The sequence below is a fragment of the Sphaeramia orbicularis genome, chromosome 24 (genome assembly GCF_902148855.1).
Source record: "Sphaeramia orbicularis chromosome 24, fSphaOr1.1, whole genome shotgun sequence".
Taxonomy (NCBI): Eukaryota; Metazoa; Chordata; class Actinopteri; order Kurtiformes; family Apogonidae; genus Sphaeramia; species Sphaeramia orbicularis.
In genome coordinates, this window is record NC_043979.1 from 33,982,203 (window position 1) to 34,003,163 (window position 20,961).

The 20,961-nt window shown below is 36.9% G+C and overlaps 2 protein-coding genes across 2 annotated transcripts; both read left to right on the top strand.

The window, feature by feature from the left end:
• The first annotated feature begins 1,055 nt into the window (after positions 1 to 1,055).
• nek2 (NIMA-related kinase 2) lies at positions 1,056 to 7,231 on the top strand. The gene is made up of 9 exons (XM_030127790.1): positions 1,056 to 1,550; positions 3,344 to 3,561; positions 4,224 to 4,464; positions 4,859 to 4,941; positions 5,072 to 5,198; positions 5,317 to 5,551; positions 6,013 to 6,067; positions 6,139 to 6,215; positions 6,374 to 7,231. The coding sequence occupies exons 1-9, from the start codon at positions 1,455 to 1,457 to the stop codon at positions 6,580 to 6,582; spliced, it is 1,341 nt and encodes a 446-aa protein (XP_029983650.1). The 5' UTR covers positions 1,056 to 1,454; the 3' UTR covers positions 6,583 to 7,231.
• A 391-nt stretch (positions 7,232 to 7,622) lies between these two features.
• Positions 7,623 to 14,625, top strand: slc30a1a (solute carrier family 30 member 1a). The gene is made up of 2 exons (XM_030128661.1): positions 7,623 to 8,598; positions 10,845 to 14,625. Exons 1-2 carry the CDS (start codon positions 8,025 to 8,027, stop codon positions 11,768 to 11,770), a joined length of 1,500 nt encoding a protein of 499 aa, XP_029984521.1. The 5' UTR covers positions 7,623 to 8,024; the 3' UTR covers positions 11,771 to 14,625.
• Positions 14,626 to 20,961: the final 6,336 nt, after the last annotated feature.

A 20,961-nucleotide genomic window follows, 5' to 3' on the forward strand; every position in this document is an offset into this window, starting at 1 on the left:
AAAATTAGTGCAATTTTAACAATATTATGCCTTGACCTATTATTTATACATGTATATTACACACAGTGTTACATAAACATTTGGTAACAGGCAGAATATTGTTAAAATTTTGGAGTTTGGAACTAAAATAAGAACAGTTTCTACAATATTCCATCTCTTATTATTATTAACACAACTACAGATCACAGTGGATCCATAAATGCACAAAACATTTAGTAACAGGTGGAATATTGTTCAAATTGCACATTTGGGGTTGTTCGTCTTTGTTTTTATTTCTGTATTTATTTGCATTTTATTGTGAAAGAATAGTTTTGCAAATATAAATATTTTCACAGTGTAATGTTTTTTTTTTCACTTAAATTTTTTCCACATAATTTTTCTCAAAGAAAATTTGTCGTTGTCATTATTTATGGTTTATTGTGTTGTTATTTTTACTGTAGATCACATTGGTCTGTATGTGGAGCCTGAACCAAAATGATTTGGACAACCTGGACTGTTCAGGTTCATTTTTGCACTTTCATCCCACAGGCCGGAATGGAACCTTTGGCGGGCCAGATTTGGCCCCCAGGCCGCATGTTTGACACCTGTGCTCTAAAACAAAGAGAAAAATTTGGAGTTGTCTTTATTTATTGGTGTAATGTAATATTATGTTTCTCACATGAAACTAAGAAAATGTGGAGTCAATATTTATAGGTTATTATGCTATTATTTTAGTTGAGATCACGTTGTTCTGTATGTGGAACCTGAACTAAAATGAGTTTGACATCCTTGATTATTAATATCTTAAGTGTAATTTTTGCTCTTTGCACATTGATCCCTCAGGCTGGACTGGAACCTTCGGGGGGCCGGTTTTGGCCCCCGGACCGCATGTTTGACACCCCTGCATTAGACAGATGAACAGCAAAATGTACATTCAGATACAATGCACTGCAAATAATTAGTCATTTTAAATTCACATATAGGAGCAGAGATACATCAGGGAAGACTCTGAATTAAAATAATAAATAACCAATGTCTCTCCATAGATTCTGCAGCGCTGGTCTCATTGCACTCGTGTATTTTTGGCGCCATCATGTGGATTCTTGAACACATTTCAACTTCCTGGTTCCCCGCTCTACTCTCGCGGCTTTTGGGGCTCCTAGCAACCTCACGGCATCAACCAATGAGGATCAACCCACGAGAAGAGCGGACCAATCACAATCGAGAATTTAGGCACCAATTTAAACGGAGAGCGGACGTTTTCCGTTCGGTTTGGTTACCTGCAAATACACACCAGGAAGAGGAGAAACAACAGAAACACGGCGTCTTATTTATTGAATCCTCTTTAACTGAAACAACAGAGACAGGACCAAAAGCCTCGGCGGTTTAGTTGTACTTCTTGAGTCTTTCCTAACATTCAGTGTTTGCTAGCTCAGTTAAGCTAGTAGCTTTGGTTTGTTTGGCTAAAGTTGAAGATGCCGTCTCGTGTTGATGATTATGAAGTGTTGTACACAATAGGCTCTGGATCCTACGGAAGATGCCAGAAAATAAGACGCAAATCTGATGGGAAAGTGAGTAAAATTATCTGTTTTCTGCCCCGAAGAACTGTATTAATAACGAAACGTTTAGACAAGTGCATTACATAACATGTCTCCTACGCCGCCAGTTAGTGATACACCAACAGTAGTTTTATTCAACTGTTTTCAAACTTTTATTTTATGTAGAATGACAGGCCAGTTTTAAGCAAACCGAGGATTTTTGCAGTAGCTACCCCTCATTGGCTGCCATTACAGTTGTACAAATAATAAAACATATATTTATTTATTTTTATTTGTTAAATGTATTTGATAGGAATAATGCAAATTACATATTATAACTTCTACCAGTTACAAACAAGCTGTAGTAACTGATGGTTCTCATAAAGAGATTAGAGCTAGTTTCCATCTAACTAACCCTAGTCAGGCTTTTAGTACAGAAAAACAAAGAAAGATAGAGAATTAAAGAACATTTAAGGTTGCATAATATGACAAGCTCCAATCACAAATGTAAAAATATACATATATATATATATATATATATATATATATATATATATATATATATATATATATACACACACACACACACATATATACATATTAGGGATGTAACGATTACTGGTATAACGATAAACCGCGGTAAAATTGCAGACGGTTAGTATTATCGTTCAAATTGTAATTATCATGATAACTGTGTTTGATTACTGCACTTTTAGGGGAAAAACCCTATGTAAAGCTCTGCTTCTATGTCAAATATTTGAGTATAATTTTAATATATTACACTTTTGATTTGATATACCTAATATTTGGAACCAATATTCACTTTTAAAGTCTTTGAAAAGGTTCGTTAAGCATCTTTGTGTTGTTTATGCAATAAATTATATACATTTTTCAAATCGGATTTTATATATTTTTTTGTGTGTTTTTTGGCCTTTTATGTTGATATAGTAGGTTAAAGTGAAAAAAAAAAAAATAGGCAGATGATATAGATGAAGTTGTGCTGAAAAAAAAAAAAAGATACCAAACATGGGTATAGTAAACATTTGTTTATATAGTATATAAAAGCAAAATCAGAAGTACTGAAAAACAGACAAAATAGGCTCAGACCACTAAGGGTTAATATTTGAATGTTTCTGCCAACAGAACATACATTGTGCCTATTCATTTATTTATTTATTTATTTTAAATACAACTTGGTTAAATTATTTCAGTGTGTGTATTAGTACTTTTTGAACATTTTGAGCACAATTTCAACAATACCGCGATAATAATGATAACCGTGATAATTTTGGTCACAATAACCATGATATGAAATTTTCATATTGTTACATAAAGTTACATATCTGGAATTCCCTCCCTGACCACCTTAGAGCTCCTCAGTCACTGGACTCCTTCAAAAAGGGTCTAAAAACATTCCTGTTTAGACAGGCTTTTTATGGCCCACTATGATGCTTTGTTTTATTTGCTTAGTCTTTTATTCCTGACACAGTATTTTATTTTTTTGGACTGTCTTCTCTCTGTAGCACTTTGAGATTCCACTGAATGAAAAGTGCTTTATAAATGCTATTTATTATTGTTACTATTATCATTATTATAAAATTACAGTAAAATCAGAATCTTTAAAAATGCTCACATCCCTGATTTTGCTATAGCCAGTTTTTGATGCTTTTGATAAATGTTTTTATATCTTGTGTTAATTTTATTTTTGTTGGCAGTGTGTTCCACATTTGAGAGCCGTTTTATAGAAAAAGTTACACAAGTTTCACCTTTGACCTCTGTTCCGAATTAATAAAATGTTGTTGTTGTTGTTGTTATTGTTGTTATAGATCCTCGTATGGAAGGAGCTGGACTATGGCACAATGGCAGAGAGTGAAAAACAGATGCTTGTGTCAGAGGTGAACCTTTTAAGAGAACTGAAACACCCAAACATAGTGCGGTACTATGACCGCATCATCGACCGGACAAACACCACTCTGTACATTGTCATGGAATACTGTGAGGGTGGGGATCTGTCCTGTCTCATCACCCGATGCATCAAAGAAAGGTGACTGATTTGTAATCAGGAAAAATATACTGTATGTTGTGTATTTATGTCTCTAAAGCAGGGGTGTCAAATTCATTTTATTTCTGGGGCCCCATACAGCCCAATATGATCTCAAGTGAGCTGGACCAGTAAAATAATAACCTTTAAATACTAACAACTCTAAACTTCTCTGTTTTGCTTTAGAGTGAAAATAGGAAAATTATTAAAATGAGTGAAAACAATATTATGCCTTGGCTGATTGTTCACACATGTGCATTACAACTCAGAGATCACAATGGATCTACAAAGGCACAAAACAGATATAATGTTTTTAAAAGTGAACTTAATTTTCTTAAGACATTTGATGTTGTACATGATAGTTCACGTTATTCCCTTTTTTTTTAATGAAAGGACAGTTTGTAAATGTAAACATTTTCATGTATTTCCACTAAAACAAAAGGACAAATTTAGAGTTGTCATTATGTATAAGTAATGTTATTATTTTACTGATCTGACACACTTGTGATCATTGGGCTATATGTGGCCCCTGAACTAAAAGGATTAATGTATTCAATATTATCGCATTTCACAAATTCATCCCACAGGCTGAATAGGACCGTTTTATTGGCTGTATGTTTTACACCCCTGCTTTTAAGTGCTTAAAGCTGTTTTTACCATCGCAGGCGATATTTAGAGGAGCAGTTCATCTTGCGGGTTATGGCTCAGCTCACTTTAGCCCTGAAGGAGTGTCACAGACGCAGTGATGGCAGAGCTACGGTTCTTCACAGAGACCTGAAACCGGCAAACATTTTCCTTGACATCAGACAGAATGTAAAGCTGGGTGATTTTGGCCTGGCAAGGATCCTGAACCATGACACAAGTTTTGCAAAGACATTTGTTGGGACACCCTACTACATGTCTCCAGTGAGTATTTTAATCCACCTGTTTGTGGAGGGATTTTTTTTTTCTTCACCATTAGTAACTTTTTATCTCACCATAGATATATAGAAATAACAGCACATCCTGGACACAAATTAGTTTATTTGAAGTGATCTTTGGAAGTGATGGATATAGAAATCCATGAAAACTCTGAGGCGCACTCCTTTAAAATTACTAAAGTCTCTGTACTGTTATGATCTAGTAACATCAAATTTATTTAATAAACTTTGCAGGTGGTATTTCAAAGAATTTGCTTAATTGCATATGGTTCCGAGCTTCTTAGGTCACTAGGTCGTTAGTTGACTTCTTGACCATAATTTTAAATATTTAGCCACATTTCACAACATTTTCCCTAATTTTTTCATGTTTTGTTTTTCAGGAACAGATTAACAGGATGTCCTACAACGAGAAGTCAGATATTTGGTCTCTTGGGTGTTTATTATATGAACTCTGTGCCTTATCGTGAGTTTTCCAATGGATTTTTTTCTTCTTAAACTTGTTTCCACAGTAGTTTTATCATCTAAAAGCTTTATTGATCATGGAGCTTAATTTTTTTTGGTTTTCTTTTTTTTTTTTTCTTCTTCTTATTCAGTCCACCTTTCACTGCTTACAACCAGAAAGAACTGGCAGAGAAGATCAGAGAGGGGAAGTTCAGAAGAATCCCATATCGATACTCTGAGGAACTGAACACTCTCCTCAGCAAAATGCTCAATTTGAAGGTCAGAAATCCAGTTGGATCTAAGAACTTTCAGGATATGCCATGACTTGGGTGAATGACTCTCCAAAGGCACGTTTATCATTTAAGAATTTGTGGATTTTGTTCACTTGACCATGCAGGATTATCTGAGGCCCTCTGTAGAGTCCATCCTGCAGAGCAGCCTATTGGCTGAAGCAGTCACTGAGGAGCACAGGAGGGCTCAAGAACGAATCCGAAGGAGGTCAGCAGACTCTAGCTGTCCTGTTCAGAAGCCCACTCAGTCGCCACCACCCTCTGATGCCGAGCTCCGACTCAGAGAACAGGCACTAAGAGACAAAGAAAAGGCACTGAAGGACCGTGAGGAGAGGCTGGAGCGTGAGTGTGTTGTTTTTTCTTTTCTCCACTTTGTGCCTGAAAAGCCTCAAAGCCAAACCTGATCGGGGTTTAATTGTACTACAGCCTGCTTACAACATAACTGAGCTTAGAGCAGGTCACAATTGGAGCAAACTTTATTAAGCTGCTTATAGTTGAGATTAATAGCTGTGTAGAAACATTAGATGTATCATTTTTATTTTGAGAATGCTTTGGTGATAATCCACATATACTCCCTCCTTAACCTAATCAGGAAAAATAACATGTTAATAATAGCCATAGTGTCATTTTTTGTGACATCTTACAATTTCATTGTACCTGAAAAGACATATTTAAGGGTGTTTTCACACCTGCCATGTTTAGTCCTGATCTTTTGGACTTTTCGATTTGAACAAATGAAAAATGTTGCTGTATCATGAAAAAGGTGCTTTAAAAAAGTCCAATTTTTTGTCTTTTCTTTGCAGAAAGGGAGCAGGAGCTTTGTGTTCGTGAACGACTGGCGAATGAAAAGCTCTCCAGGTAAAAGATGGATGAGTCTTTGTCATCTGTCATTTTGATTTGTTTAACCTAGCTGTGATCTTCTGTTTCAGAGCAGAGAGTTTACTGAAGAATTTCAATCGCCTACAGCAGCAGAGGGGCCTGGCACCTTTCCATGCTAAAGACATAGGTATGGAAATCAGAAGAAGACCTCCGGGCCTACAAGAGAAACACTGAGCCTGTTTTTATTATGTGTTATATCATGTTTCAATGAAGTTCATATACACCAATAAATCATAATTTAAATGCAATCTGCCAGGTTTATTCATAACTCCTGTTTGGTTCTAGATGCGGCAGAGAACATCTCGCCTGGCAAGAAGAAGGTGCACTTTGCTGGTGAAAGTAAAGAGAACCACACGCCCGACAATCGAATGAGTGCTACGCCCCATGAGCTGATTTTGAGGAGGCTGCAGGCGGCCAATCTGCGTGCCCAAACTCTGAGTGATGTGGAAAAGATCTGTCAGTTTAAAAGCAGACAGATACTCGGAATCCGCTGATCAGTAGACGGCAAAAGGTTCTGAAAGGCTACAAGTCATAACAACTGGATGTAAATGAAGAAATATCTATATAATATGTAGCTGCTTGAGTAGTGAAGCCAAATGACTTAAGGTGCTGTATAATTGTGGCTGCAAGATTTGAAAAATAACTGATGTGTGTGTGGATAACTGTTTTTCTAGGCAGCTACTGTGATTGTGCTGTATACTCTTGATGTAACTTGCATAAAAAGGAAGATCTTTGACTGAAAAATCTGTTTAGAAAACCGTCTATAAAGAACCACAGAACCTGTGACGGTAGATAACGTTTAACTATGCAATGAGCAATTGTGTTTTCTGGTTCAAAAACCCTGCTGGAAAGAATAAATCAGATATGAGCTCTGTTTCCAAAGACTAAAAGCTTCCACAAGAGGTCAGCAGTTTCTCAGCAATTGTCAGCCAGAGGAATTTCAACAGCCAACACAGCAATGAGCTTTCTCACCTGAAAGTAATCTGCTCTTGATTAATGGCAGATTATAATTAAAAGGGACATTGTTTTTTTTTATATCGTGATTGGGTTAAAGTGGACCATCAAGTCAAAACTGATTACATAAAAGGCCTAAAAGACGATGTCAACATAGCCTGTTTCCAAAAAAGAAAGCAACACTAATTATTTCTCAAAATAGGAATTGAAAGCCAAAGGTAAGGAGGAATTATAATACCCTTATTACACCAGAAAGCTAAGCTTGCTAAAGTGTGTACACTATACATGTTCAAAGTGATAAACAGTGACAGAATTTTATTAGAATAATCAAAATTATCCGTAAAACAAAGAGAAAATACGGTAAAACAAGAAGCTTAAACAGTTATTTACATGAGAAAATGAGGCTTTCAGTGTACATATCCTTTCAAATACTGACATAAGGACACTATCGCGAGAATACAGAAGCCGTTAGCGTGCGTAGCAACCGCTGTTGTCTGTCTTGATAGCTCCGCCCACTTGCGAGAGTTGCAAAATGTAACCAATGACACTTCACCTCGTAGCGCGTCCACCAATAGAAGTCAAGCGGGGCGTGTCTATGTCAGGGTTTGTTCCGTGTGAAAACTTTACCGGCTCGGGTGCAAAGTTTCAGCCGTCTGCAAACCAGTGGCTCGTCGGCAAACATCTGAAATATGCTGGAACCTACCAGGGTGTGTTTAAAGGACACATAAGTACAGTCCGTATCATATTTCCGATTTATTCTACTTGTGTTTTAGACTATTAGTCGAGTGATGCTGCCGTGCTTGGATTACTGTAGTGAATGAAGACGCCGTTAGCTTTGGGTCGTATTGTCTCAGGGAAGCAGCTAGCTTAACCTAAGTCATTAGCGGCAGTTGAGTTAAACCGGACAGCTAGCTAGCCCATGTCCTCCTGAGAAGACGCTTTTTCACCGTTAGTTCCATCCTCTAAGTGTGAGAAAGGGAAAATGGCCTGTGAGCCCAACCGTGCCCGGCTGCTATGCATGCTCTCATTGACTTTTGGCTTTTTCATAGTGGAAGTGGTGGTCAGCCGGATTACCTCCTCTCTGTCGATGCTGTCGGACTCCTTTCATATGCTGTCGGATGTCATTGCGTTAGTGGTGGCTCTGGTCGCCGTACGATTCGCGGAAAAAACCCATGCGACAAACAAAAACACCTTCGGGTGGATCCGGGCGGAGGTGATGGGGGCTCTGGTCAACGCCGTCTTCCTCACGGCTCTGTGCTTCACCATCGTCCTCGAGGCTATCGAGCGCTTCACCGAGCCTCATGAGATCGAGGGCCCCGCCGTGGTGGCCGGGGTCGGAGCTGCGGGGCTCCTCATCAACCTGCTCGGACTGTGCTTGTTCCATGGACAGGGTGGAGGGGGTCACGGACACTCCCACGGAGGTCACTCCCATGGGAGTAAGAGCAAGAGGGGTAAAAACCAAAAGGCTGGGAATGGGTCCTCAGGAGAGGAGACCAACAACTTAGTGGGAAATCACAACAGCCCAGGTGAAGTCCACTCAGAGAGAAGGAGAAATGGTAAGTTAGGAATCTGTGTACGATATGTGTGTATCCAAATACTACACATTCAGCCCCATTCGTGTCTCATATTTAAGCTGGCAGCATGTGCCAGATTGTATCTGCATTGTTGAAGGCCTGATTGCAAAATTAGACAGACGCAAGATCTGTCCCGAGGAAACACTGCCAGAGTGACTAATCTTTATTGTTTGGCGGAGATTTTCAGATATGTGTGAGTTATCAGATATGTGTTGGGTCATTCTCTCCTTGGAAACGTGGCCACGTTCAGTGACATAAAACAGGTGAAGCCTCAGGTTTCAGCTTTGTGAAGTCTGACTTCTGTCAGCAACATAACCCTACCTGACTGTTGGAGACAAGTTTCAACAGGAAAAGTGTCACAACCATCAAGATGTATGAAGCTGCACTGCCTTTTCACAGATTCTGAAACACGTACTTTGCATTGATCATTCACTGTGAACTTTGTGTTTTACTGTGGAAAGATTGACATTTCAAAGTTTTTTCAAGTCCATCTGTTAGAGAGATAAAGTTCCTCTGTGCTCAGAGAAAATCTGAATTTAAAGAGAAACATAACTGCTTTTGTGGCATCCCAAATATTTTTTGAACCAAATGTGATTTAAGATTGAGGGTGATATGGAAAGTCAGTGCCCAAAGTTGGGCACCAACACTGCGGAAGTAACAGTGACCACAAATATGCAATATTTGCGCATTTAGAGGGTCTTAATTTTTCATAGAAGGTGAAGGACAAAGTGATAATGAGGGCTTGTTGTCTTTAACATAACTTGAGGGATCACCAACATTTTTCAAATTATCTTTCCAAGGTACACATGCTGCTCTCTTCATTCTGTGAAGGGTTAAACACATACAAAAGGCCATTTCTCCCCCACACTGTTAGACCCTGCCAGTTTCAATAAATGGCTACTATATTACACCCCCCACCCTAAAGCTCCATGCACTGATCGCTGTTAGTGGGTCATACATCAGTGTAACAGTGCAGCCGACAGCCCCTGCCTCACCATTAGCCGCTGATGAATGACCCTACCAGCCGTGTCCCAGGATGAAGAGAGCAGCCATTGCTCAGGTGCCATTCCCTCAGTGCTGTATCCACTGCTACGCTGACTGTGGTCACTAATTAAATATCTTTAATGGAAGTTCCTGTGGAGCGTTTTGTAGTGTTGAAACTCCCTCATGCTTCTCCTTTCTATAACCCACCATGGCGGTATGTTATGACTTGTCTTTGTAGCCTGAAGCAAAAGGTCTGCCTTCCACAGACACAGCATTCAATCAATTCAGAATCTCCACTGAGTATTTTTAGTACAGAAATGATTAATATGTCATCATAATGTACTATTAAACAAATGTAAATGGGGCTGAACAAGCTATAGAAATAACTAAAAATACCAAAATGGTGGGACCTGCAAATTCTATTATAATGGTGGAGTATGTGACAACATAGCTACTATTATTAATAAAACATTGTGTCTGACCTACAAAATGGTAGTAACATTTAAAGGCAAAAAATGACCATTCCTGCCAAATGTGTTACTTGTATAGCAAGCAAAATGTGTAAAAACATTCCCAATATGATGTTTGAAACTCATTTCTCAGTCACTGTCCTCAGGCCACCTATATCTGAAAGGAACTCCACATGTCACCTGTTGATAGTTTCCTGAGGTTGTAACTTTCACTTATCACAAATGATTGAAATCTAGTTACTATTGATTAATCTCTTACAAATCTGCATTTCCTCTCTAATGATATTGTCGTTGTTTTTGCCAGTAATTTCTCAAAGCAGCATCACCTCTTTGTTTAAATTTATGTTTTTACCCTATTTCTTTGGGGGTGGGTGATATCAGTAACAAAGCAGTAGCTGATCTATAATTCAATTATTGATTGGTCTAAAATAATCAGACCATATGTCATCGCATTTGATTTCCTTTGTTTATTGGATTTTCCATTTAAAAAAAATGGCATGAGACAAAACTTAATTAAAAACAATAAAAGGCTCAAAGCAGTGAAACTAACATTCTCTCAAAACAGAGGCTTTAAGTTTCCAAATGGGATTCCAGCTGCACTGTATTTTCCTTCCCCTCTTCCATGTTTTCTTGTCACACTCTTCTTCTGTGGCATTTGGCAAACCATCTTAGTGCATTACACATTTCTGCTATCACACAATATATCTGACAATCCTGTATCCTATAGATCTGTTTCCAATAAACCAAACCAACCTCTTCCTGTCTTATCTTCAGAAATCAGCTGTAAAGACAGCACAGAGGTGCAGATGAACGGCAACACCCATTATGAGGAGATGGACCAGGAGCACAGCTCGTCTTCACAGCTCAACATGCGTGGCGTGTTCCTCCACGTGCTCGGCGACGCCCTGGGCTCCGTCATCGTGGTGGTTAATGCTATAATATTTTATTTAGTGTGGCAACCGTGCACAGATGAGTTTTGTGAGAATTTATGTGTCAACAGCCACATCACGGACCACCGGCATATTAATCACACAGTGGTGGACCTGAAGGAGGGTAACACTACATCGCCCTTGAAGAGGGCCGGCCCCTGCTGGGTTCTCTACCTGGATCCGACCCTCTGCATCATCATGGTGTGCATCCTGCTGTATACTACATACCCGCTGCTGAAGGAGTCGGCCCTCATCCTGCTTCAGACCGTACCGAAGCAGATCAACATGCACCGACTCAACGAGCGGCTGCTGAGTCTGGATGGCGTCCTGGCCATCCACGAGCTGCACATCTGGCAGCTGGCCGGCAGCCGCATCATCGCCACAGCGCACATCAAGTGCCACGACCCCACATCCTACATGGAGGTGGCCAAACGCATTAAGGACTTCTTCCACGACGAAGGCATCCACGCCACCACCATTCAGCCGGAGTTTGTCACATTCAGCTCAGAGTCTCGAGACTCCCTTTGTGAGCTTTCCTGTCGGACTCAGTGCGCTCCAAAGCTGTGCTGTGGCTCCGCGGACAAACAGAACTCTGACAAGAAGGCCGGCGGTGACGGCAAAGCCTCCGCTGCCGCTGCTACTGCCGACGCCGCCAGCTCCTCCTCTGCCCTGGAGGTGATCAGCGAGACTACGGAGCAGGCCACCGTCCAGGTGTGTCCCCGTACAAACCCAGAGGTCACCATCACTAGGGAGGTGGAGTCGTCTCTGTGAGATGGAGGGTGGGAACCAGGGGAGAGGCTGAAACACAACCATGTCCAGCAGAAATAGTCATCATTTCAGGACGTTGGTCTTTGTTGTTTTTTTTTTTTTTTTTGATCTGTTCACTCCTGGGCTAAAATAGGTAACCTGTTTTCAGGATATTTGTGTTGCTGTTTTATTGAATAGTGGTAAAATATTCAGTCATTCATTCATTTTCCATACATCTTAATCATCTGTAGGTTTGTGATGGGTTCTGCATCCTATCCCAACCACCTGGTAGTAAGATACACGACCATAAAGTACCAAGTTTATGTATGTGTTTAAGCTTTTTTGACCTGCTTACACACACTTGGAGGAAATTACATTAATATAATGATTTTTATAATTCATTCGTAACTGATGTCAAGTTAATTCTATTTTATTTCTATAGGCTTTTTCAAACCATTAGAAGACTCGTAAACTGAAATTTCTCAACTACTGTGACGAGACGAGGTAACATTAGATTGAATACAATAGTTGTTCTACTCCTGGAGATAAACCTTTTAAAAAGTGGGAAGTGTCTGTTATTTGCAGAATTGTAACTGTATGTTAATTTCATCAGTGAGTTAAGATAGATTTGTTTTTCTTTGAGCTGCATTCTGTGAAAAAAAAAAAAATCTACGATTATGCAAAAATGCATAGCTAAACCCTCCACTCATCCTTTAATGCTCTTTCTTAAAGATAAGGTGTAAGCAGGGGTTAATACAATTCTAATTAACTCTAGAACAGTGAGACATTTTGGATTAAGACCTTATCCAATCGGTCTTCATCAGCCCATGTAATTTTGTCCAAAGTATTATCAGACCATCAGTAATTGTCACAATGATTATTTGTGGTTTTAAACTCTTCTTTATTGAGGTAGAACAGGAAATTATGATAATATCCAACATTAAAATATGCATGTGTTAAATGAAGCACTTGAAGTATAGGTATAAAAGAATTACCTGATAATTAGAGTAAAGCAAAAAAAAAAAAAAATTAGAGCTCTTTTTTTATTATTCACCTCTAAATGTCTAACTTTTAGAAAAACCGATTCAAAACATTTTGACAGAGACACATTTCACATGCCTCTGTTCAGTCAAACAAAAACTAAAAGCACAAAATATGATGAAAGCCGTTCCCTCATTGTTTTTGCCCAGGACTTTAGAAAAGGAAAATGACTGTGGGAAGGAAACGATCTTCCTTTTTTTAGTCTGTCATTGCCCCCCTTTTGTTGCAGGGCCCTCCCTGTTTCTGAGCCTCACCTACCTTCATCATCTCCTCGTACCCCCCCCTCACTCCCCCCTCCTTCCGGCCTCTCCTCTGCTACTCGGACCCTCTCTTGCCGCCCGTCGCCCTGGCGGTACGGCGCCGATGCATGTCGGGGTTCACTGACCTCGCTATCTCCTCCAGGACTGGAGCGAGGCCTGCATGAGTGTCCCTCATTAGCACCGTGTCGTGATGCGTCATCTCGTCCCATGGTGTTTCTGTGCCAAAGCTTCTCACTGCAGGACTGAAGGGAACGCAGAGACGCTTTTCTTCTCCTCCACAAGGACACACAAAACAATTACATGCAAGTCAGAGCACACACGTTTGGGTTATTTTGTTTATCCTATGGACCTGTTTGCAAAGAGTCTACCTTGTGTTTTATGAGTAGGCTTTAAGCAGATCTATTTTCTTAACCTCTGGCCCCAAATGGAAGAGTATTGTATTGCATAATAATTTAAGTATTTAAGTTATTAGAAATGATCTATTTCTCTCAGTAGATGCTGTTTGTAATACTTAGTTTGGATTATATATAGAAACATTTTTGCAATTTTGTGTCTTGGATTTTTTGACAGACCATTTATGCTGTAGTCAGTTTTTCAAATGTGATGTTTTATAATGATTTTCCTTCTCGGACTCTTTCTCCGGCCTTGACTCAGACTTTATCGCAGTCATTAGTTGGATACAAACGCTGTTTCGACTCCTCTCACCTTGCCTTTTTAAATGCATAAACTGCTGTGGTTATAGCACTAAGTATAGTCGACACGGTGTATATGAATTTGTTCCAATGGCACAGTCACATAAGTATGTTTATGTTCAAGTTTTAATGCCTTGTGATCCAAGGCCATGTCCACACTGATACGTTCCTGTGTTCAAACGCGTATCTTGTGCTGCGTTTCTACCTTGTGTCCACACTACTCTGGTTGTAACTCGAGGATTGTATTGTACTGTGTAACGGAGTAAAGGACGGGGGGACCTTTTAGAATCAATGACTCAGACTCCTGCGAATGTTCCCCGATTGGGTTTTATCAATCGAAAATAATGCGACACCGCCCTCAAACCAGCGCATAATACCAAATTCCAGACTACTGTTTGGATGACCAAACCCAGACTCGGTGTTTGAGCTCAGTGCGAGCTCCCGTTTGCTGCTTACCGGTCCCTGCTGGTATACTCCGACGAAACTCGTAACTGTAGGTAACGACTCACCACACAGCGCGTACTGTCCTCCACAGGCTGTTTGAAGTCCATTTAGTGGCCTTTGAAATTGTAAGAATCCTCCCTCATCACCTCAGACATGATTTATAAGGTGAGCCATCGATGCATTTTTAGATTTTCTCTCAATTCAATGTGTATGCAATATGTGCTGGGATGCGTTCCATCATTTGTAATGTTCGGTCACTTTTACGCTGCGTCTTTGAGACTTGAGCTCTGTGTGCAAAACAAAGTGTTGTGTTTTTTTTTTTTTTTTAATTTTAGATATGACATGTCAGCTGATGTGTTTTTGATATATACAGTATATCCACAGTACCTGTTCAATGTGTCAGTGAAATAAAAAAATGTGACTGTTTGGTACAGTTGATGAACCAAAATGTGTCTGTTGGTTTGATCTTATTTCCTTCACTATATTTCTAAACCTCCTCTAGACTCTTTACAGTAGTTTTTAACCTCAAACCTTGTTATGTAATTGACTGTAATTTATGAAATCCATAGAGGCGTGATACAGATTATAAGGAGGTTTAGGCTTAAAGAGGCGCAGGTTGACCTCTGGGTCACTTTACTGTGCTCAGCTAGCATTCCACGAGGAAATCCAACTGAAACAGGGTGTAAGTGTTTTTCTGTTTGTTCCTGTAAACACTAAAAAGATAGGCTTTAATCCGCAAATCTGAATATCTGTGGTAGAAATAGATTTTTATTGACAATGCATTCAGAAACCTGGTAAAATTGTAACTTGTAATCACAAATTTACACATTTCTGTATGATCCACAGGCATATGGACACTTCTGATGTTCACACTCTGTCCTTCAGGCAAGATTATAATCGTCAACGAAATGACAAAAACTAGAATTGGAAAAAACGTTTTTGTAAACTGAAAGAAATAAAAACTATAATTAAAACAAAAAATAACTAACTGAAACTGTATTGTGTGCTTATAAAACTAAAACGGATAAAAAATTATGGATAAAATTCCCTTTGTTTTCGTCTTTGTCAATGTCAGATTGATACGAAAGTGATTTATTTTGCTCTAGCAATTTTCTCTGCTGTCACCATAGGATATTTAACGGTCCGTCACTTGTGGTTTCCAGTTGTCTTCTGGTCCCCACTCTACCTGGAAACATGGAGACTAAAGTTGGGAGAAAGCAGAGTCCTGTCTGGGATTTATTTGAATACGACGACAGAGAAGAAGAGAAAGGATATAAAAAAATAACTGTTTAGAAAAAAATGAAAACTAATAAAAACTAGCAAACCTGCTCTAAAAACAAATTAAAACTAACTGAATTAGAGAGAAAAAAAAGTCAAAACTAAATTAAACTATAATGAAAAATCCAAAACTATTAGAACCTTGCCTTCAGGAACAATGAACATTTATATTGAACCTTTCTGAATCTACTATAATTGCATTTTAAACAAATTTATGAAAAGTGTTATATTTCTGGTCGGAAATGTTATTAACAATACTTCCAGAAACTTCCTAAACTCTCTTATAAGCTGTCATTTAACCCTGAAAGACCTAGAACTGTATTTTTGGTGACTGATTTATCACAATTTGTCATAATATCCTCTACTTTTTGCAGTTTTCTATGAACAGAAGGTATTATCCTATATATGGGTCAATATATAACTGAGGGACTTTTTGAGTTGCCTCTACAGGGTAACATTGTTGACAGGTATAGTTAATATTTTTGCTGTTTTCAGGCCTAAAATCAACATAACCATAAGACCACATGGCATTTTTACAGAAAGATTCTTCTAAATATCATATATCCAATGGAGTAAAATTGAAACCAAAAGTTATAAAGATCTTGTAGTGACACTGTTGACATAAGAGTGTAACAAATACACACTTGACTCACACTACTTCATATCAAATAACTAAGAAAGAGGAGAAAGAATGTATCTTAGAGTCTTGCCAATGTTTTCTTCAGGAGGAAATGACATCATGTGGAGCAGGTCATGTGATTTAGAATTAACACACTTCCTTCAGAGGTGTTCTTGTCATGGGTAACTTAGTTGGAAGTGATTTTTCAGACACAGATACAATTTGTTATTTTCCATATGAAATTTGATATATTGCCAAAAAATAAATATCTGTCATGATTATATCAACTTAATAAAAAGAACACAATCCAAACAATTTTTGAATAAGCTCATTTTATTATTGTTTAGCTAATTAGAAGGTGGTTGTTATTAAATTCAGACAGTTATTTAGTTGACATTTTTGTGTATCTAGTCATTTATGAATTATTTATTAATCATTTCTTAAAAAGTGATTGTTTACGTAATTAAATAATTATGGAATTTTTAAAGACATGATCATAATGAACATAAAAAAAAGTTTTTGTTTTTGTTTGTTTTTAACATTTTTAACCCTCCGGTATCCGGGTGCACTTTTTAGGCACACTTTGCACTTCGTTTTAAAAAACATATTATTTTTCACAATTTAAATAAGGTTAGGATTCAAAAGTTGTTCATTTGTGTGTGATCTTTAAAATTCTGGCCACCAACTAAAATGTGCACATTGTAAACAAAAGAAAATTACAAGACTAGCATCTGTGTCCCAAGTGTGCCTAAAACGCACTATTTCTTCCATTCTAACCACTGTTTTTGATCTGAAAGCCATTAAGGCATAAATCCTGCTTTTACTGATATCTGGGCTTCATTTGAGAGGTGAGGGACTAAATTAATTTATTAACGTTGTAAATGTTGCTGTTAATCATTGACATATGCCAGGCTGCAAAAATCAAATAATATTTAATCCAATTTTTATGTAGTATTTTGAAAAAAAAACCCAACAAAAACATATTTTGTGTTTTTTGCATCAAAAAATGTAGTGACATCATGATGAAAAGAGATCATTTAAAGGGTTAAAAAAATCTAAAATGAATAATTATTTGATATGTATGATTAGGGCTGACCTTGATTTACAAAAATAAAATCAAATTAGAGCAGAAAAATCAATCAATATATAATATTTAATAGTTTGATTTATAGGTGTGCATTTTACGCACACTTGGTGACAGATGCTAGTATTTATGAACGTTTGACCTAGTGCCAAAAATAATAATGCAAATTAACTAATGTTGTTAATCACTGACATATGCCAGGATGAAAAAATCAAATAATATGTGATCCACTTTTTATGTAGTATATTGAAAAAAAATAATTTTTTGTGTTTTTTGCATCCAAAAAAAAAAAAGTTTATTTACATTACAAACATGGCATTTAAAAGGTTAAAAAATGTGACAATTATTTAGTATCTGGTATTTTTATTTACGGTTCAAGTTGATGAAATAGAAAAAAGTGTAAAAGAATTAAAAACAAACTGTATGAAACCTTTTTTGACATTATTCCACAAGTGTGCCAAAAAGGCACACTTGGTGCTTAGTAAGGGCCTTGGTGGACAGGATACCGGAGGGTTAATAAAGATGTATGCAAGGTATATCCCATGGACTTCAAAGGTCCCTCAATTATATACTGACCCATTTATTAAAGCTCAGAGTAAAATAAAATGTCATAAAAAGTGACTTCACAGAATATATCATCATCTTAACGTGTAAATAAGCGTCTGGAACCACTCATTTGTCAAACTACACAGGTTTTACAGGTGAATGTTTTGCAGAAAATGACTGTCTTTACTGTAGAGCCCCACAAAGAAGACACACTTAATGCTGATGGAAAGCTCATAAACTGAATTGTAACTGAATAATTTACATATATTGATAGGATCAGTAGCTCTGCAGTGGCTGTTTAAGTCTTAGTGAAATGCAAACGTCTATAAGAATGAGAACACTAAAGGCTAATCTGAATGGGTTTAAGAGGCAGCTTTAAACGTAGGTTATATAGTTCATTTAACTCAAAGTTCAACGGTCATCAGACACTTGGATAATATATACTCATTATGCAGGTGTTTTAACATTAAATCATGCACAAAACAGCTCAAACATGGCTTAGAGGTGGAGTAAAAAGCACAGAAAAAAATGAAAATAGAAAAAAAATACAAGCCTAAAGGAACTAAAACTGCATCTGCTCAAACGCTTATACCCCTGAGCTGCCTTTTTTTTTTTTTTTTTTTTTTTTTTTAATGTGTTTCCAATTGGTTGGCTATAGAGTCAGACCAGTTCTACATTTTAAAAAATTATTAGACCAACAAAAGTCATCAAAAACAATGGTTATGTAATCCAGTACTAACTCCTGTGTGTATCATGTGACTAAAACAGACAGAAAAGAAAACATGGAATGCCTAAAAGCACTGTTTTTATCAGTACAATGCCATAGATATTGAGGTAAGAAATCGCTTCACAGAATTTATTTTTTTCTATTTTTCTATAGATATGGATTTTATACCATGGATACATTATAGATTTCAGAGTTTCAGAGAAGATGAATCACTGTTTCTACTTTTATTTTCACAAGTATCTGGAATAAAAAAAAAAAAGAAAACTCACTAAAACAACAACATGTATAAATGTAAAGTATCTGTATGCGATTGGGATTGTTACGGCAAATTTTTTTGTATCTTATTAGACCACCCTTGTTTTCTTCAATTTCTTGTTCATTTTAATGCCTGTTACAATTAAAGGTACCTTTCTTTTTGACAAATATAATGATAACAACAGGAATAGCTCATAGTAGTTTAATTTCAGAGCTGATATCTATCTATTTTCCATGGTTTTCTTGATAATAACCAAAATCACTTCAGTTCTTACATCCATATCTATGGCATTGTACTGATAAAAACAGTGCTTTTAGGCATTCTATGTTTTCTTTTCTGTCTGTTTTAGTCACATGATACACACAGGAGTTAGTACTTGATTGCATAACCATTGTTTCTGATGACTTTTGTTGGTCAAATCATTTTTTCCACAACTGTATATAGCACATTTAAAACAACTCAAACTGCTGTACAAATCTGGGACAAATACACGTCAAATTAGATCTAAGCCTCTATGTGTTCATTGTTCTGGGAAAAATCAGCAAAAAGGAATCAATTGATCACTCAGTCAATTAAAACCACTTAATGTCAGTGGGTGACAGTGATCGGAGTAACTGGCTTTTATGGGCAGATGGGTGAGGCAGCTGGAACTAATTATTTATGAGAACAACAATGCATTTGTGGTGCAGATATGCATGATTATAATGGAGACTAATGGGACAAAAATAGTAAAAATGCACAAATTAAATCTTAGGGTGTGTAGATTACATGCTGAAATGTAAAATAAATAAATAAATAAAACCCAAACACGTTTTAAAAAAAATAAATGAAATGTTCAAACTTAAAAAAAGGACTTTAGTTATCGATGTAAATGGACTTTGTTTGTGTCTACTCGTGTACAGTTTTTCTTATTTTACATTTCGTATATTACACTTTGTGCTTATCTATAGAGCGAGTGTTCGTGTACTTCATTAATAAAATCTTTCAGCTCAAGAATCAAAGAAAAATGTAACGTCTTCCAAAAAGTATTACCAGCCACTGCCATGAAAACACTAATGGAGAAAAAAAAAAAAAAAAGTTGCCAACAAGTTAACCCATAAAGACACAAATATCCAAATGTTTAATACCTGTTGATCCACTAATCCTATCAATACATGTAAATAATTGGTGTAAAATACAGGTTGTCATCCGATATGACCCATTTGGATGTTCAGAGGCTTTGTAGTTACAGTGGAAACACTGTCATCTTCTACAACATTGATTCACTAGTAAAACCCATGGAGTTGGATCAATGACAGTGGATGGAGACGCTTGTTTTATGTTCAGTTAATAATATATTGTACTTATAAAGTCACTTTTTCTTGCGTTTTCTCTGTTTTTGATATGAAAAACCCTCAACTTTAATTGGACCTTTTATGAACATCTACATGACTGATAAATTAGATATAGGAAAATAACTGATTTTCACTGGAGAATACAAAATACAGAGCATAATATTAGAAAAAAATGATTATAAATCACTTTAGGAAGGTTAAAAATAGTTCTACAACACTGATTCACCAGTAAAACCAATGGAGTTGGATCAATGACAAAGGATGGAGACACTGGGTTTATGTTCAGTTAATGAGAGATATGACATATTGTTACTTATCTTGGGGTTTTAAGTGCATACGATATGTGATATGATACAATTAAATATGATACGACAAACCATATGATACAATATATATGATATGATAGAATATGATAGAATCATTTTCTGTTTTTTTATTTTTCCCCACAAAATTTTTTTCTTGGGTTTCTTTCCCACATAAAATTTTTCCTGGGTTATTTTTTTCACACTAATTTTTTTTCCTGTTTTTTTTTATCCACTAAATTTTTTTTCCTGTTTTTTTTTTTTTTTTTTAGAAAAAAAAAATTCTGTTTTTTTGTTTGATTGATTGATTGTTTGATTCACCAGTAAAACCCATGGAGTTGGATCAATGACAGTGGATGTTTTATGTTCAGTTAATGATAGATTTGAAAGAAAAAGTCACCTTTTCTTCACTTTTCTCTGTTTTTGATATCATAACCCTCAAATGTAATCTCAGCATGATGATTCAAGTACATGATCAGTAAATTAGTTACAGGAAAATAACTGATTTTTACTGAAAAAAGGCTAAATACAGAGGACAATATTATAATAAATGGTGATAAATTACTTTAGAAAGGTTAAATAGAGAGAAAAAAATATTTGTGAACAACCACAAAAGTAGCCCTGGGTCTTTA

Coding starts and splice junctions, on each gene's coding strand:
- slc30a1a (XM_030128661.1), top strand. CDS start 8,025: ATGGCCTGTGAGCCCAACCGTGCCCGGCTGCTATGCATGCTCTCATTG. Junction 8,599..10,844: donor CTCAGAGAGAAGGAGAAATG/GTAAGTTAGGAA, acceptor TCTTATCTTCAG/AAATCAGCTGTAAAGACAGC.
- nek2 (XM_030127790.1), top strand. CDS start 1,455: ATGCCGTCTCGTGTTGATGATTATGAAGTGTTGTACACAATAGGCTCT. Junction 5,199..5,316: donor GCAAAATGCTCAATTTGAAG/GTCAGAAATCCA, acceptor TTGACCATGCAG/GATTATCTGAGGCCCTCTGT. Junction 6,068..6,138: donor GCGAATGAAAAGCTCTCCAG/GTAAAAGATGGA, acceptor CTTCTGTTTCAG/AGCAGAGAGTTTACTGAAGA.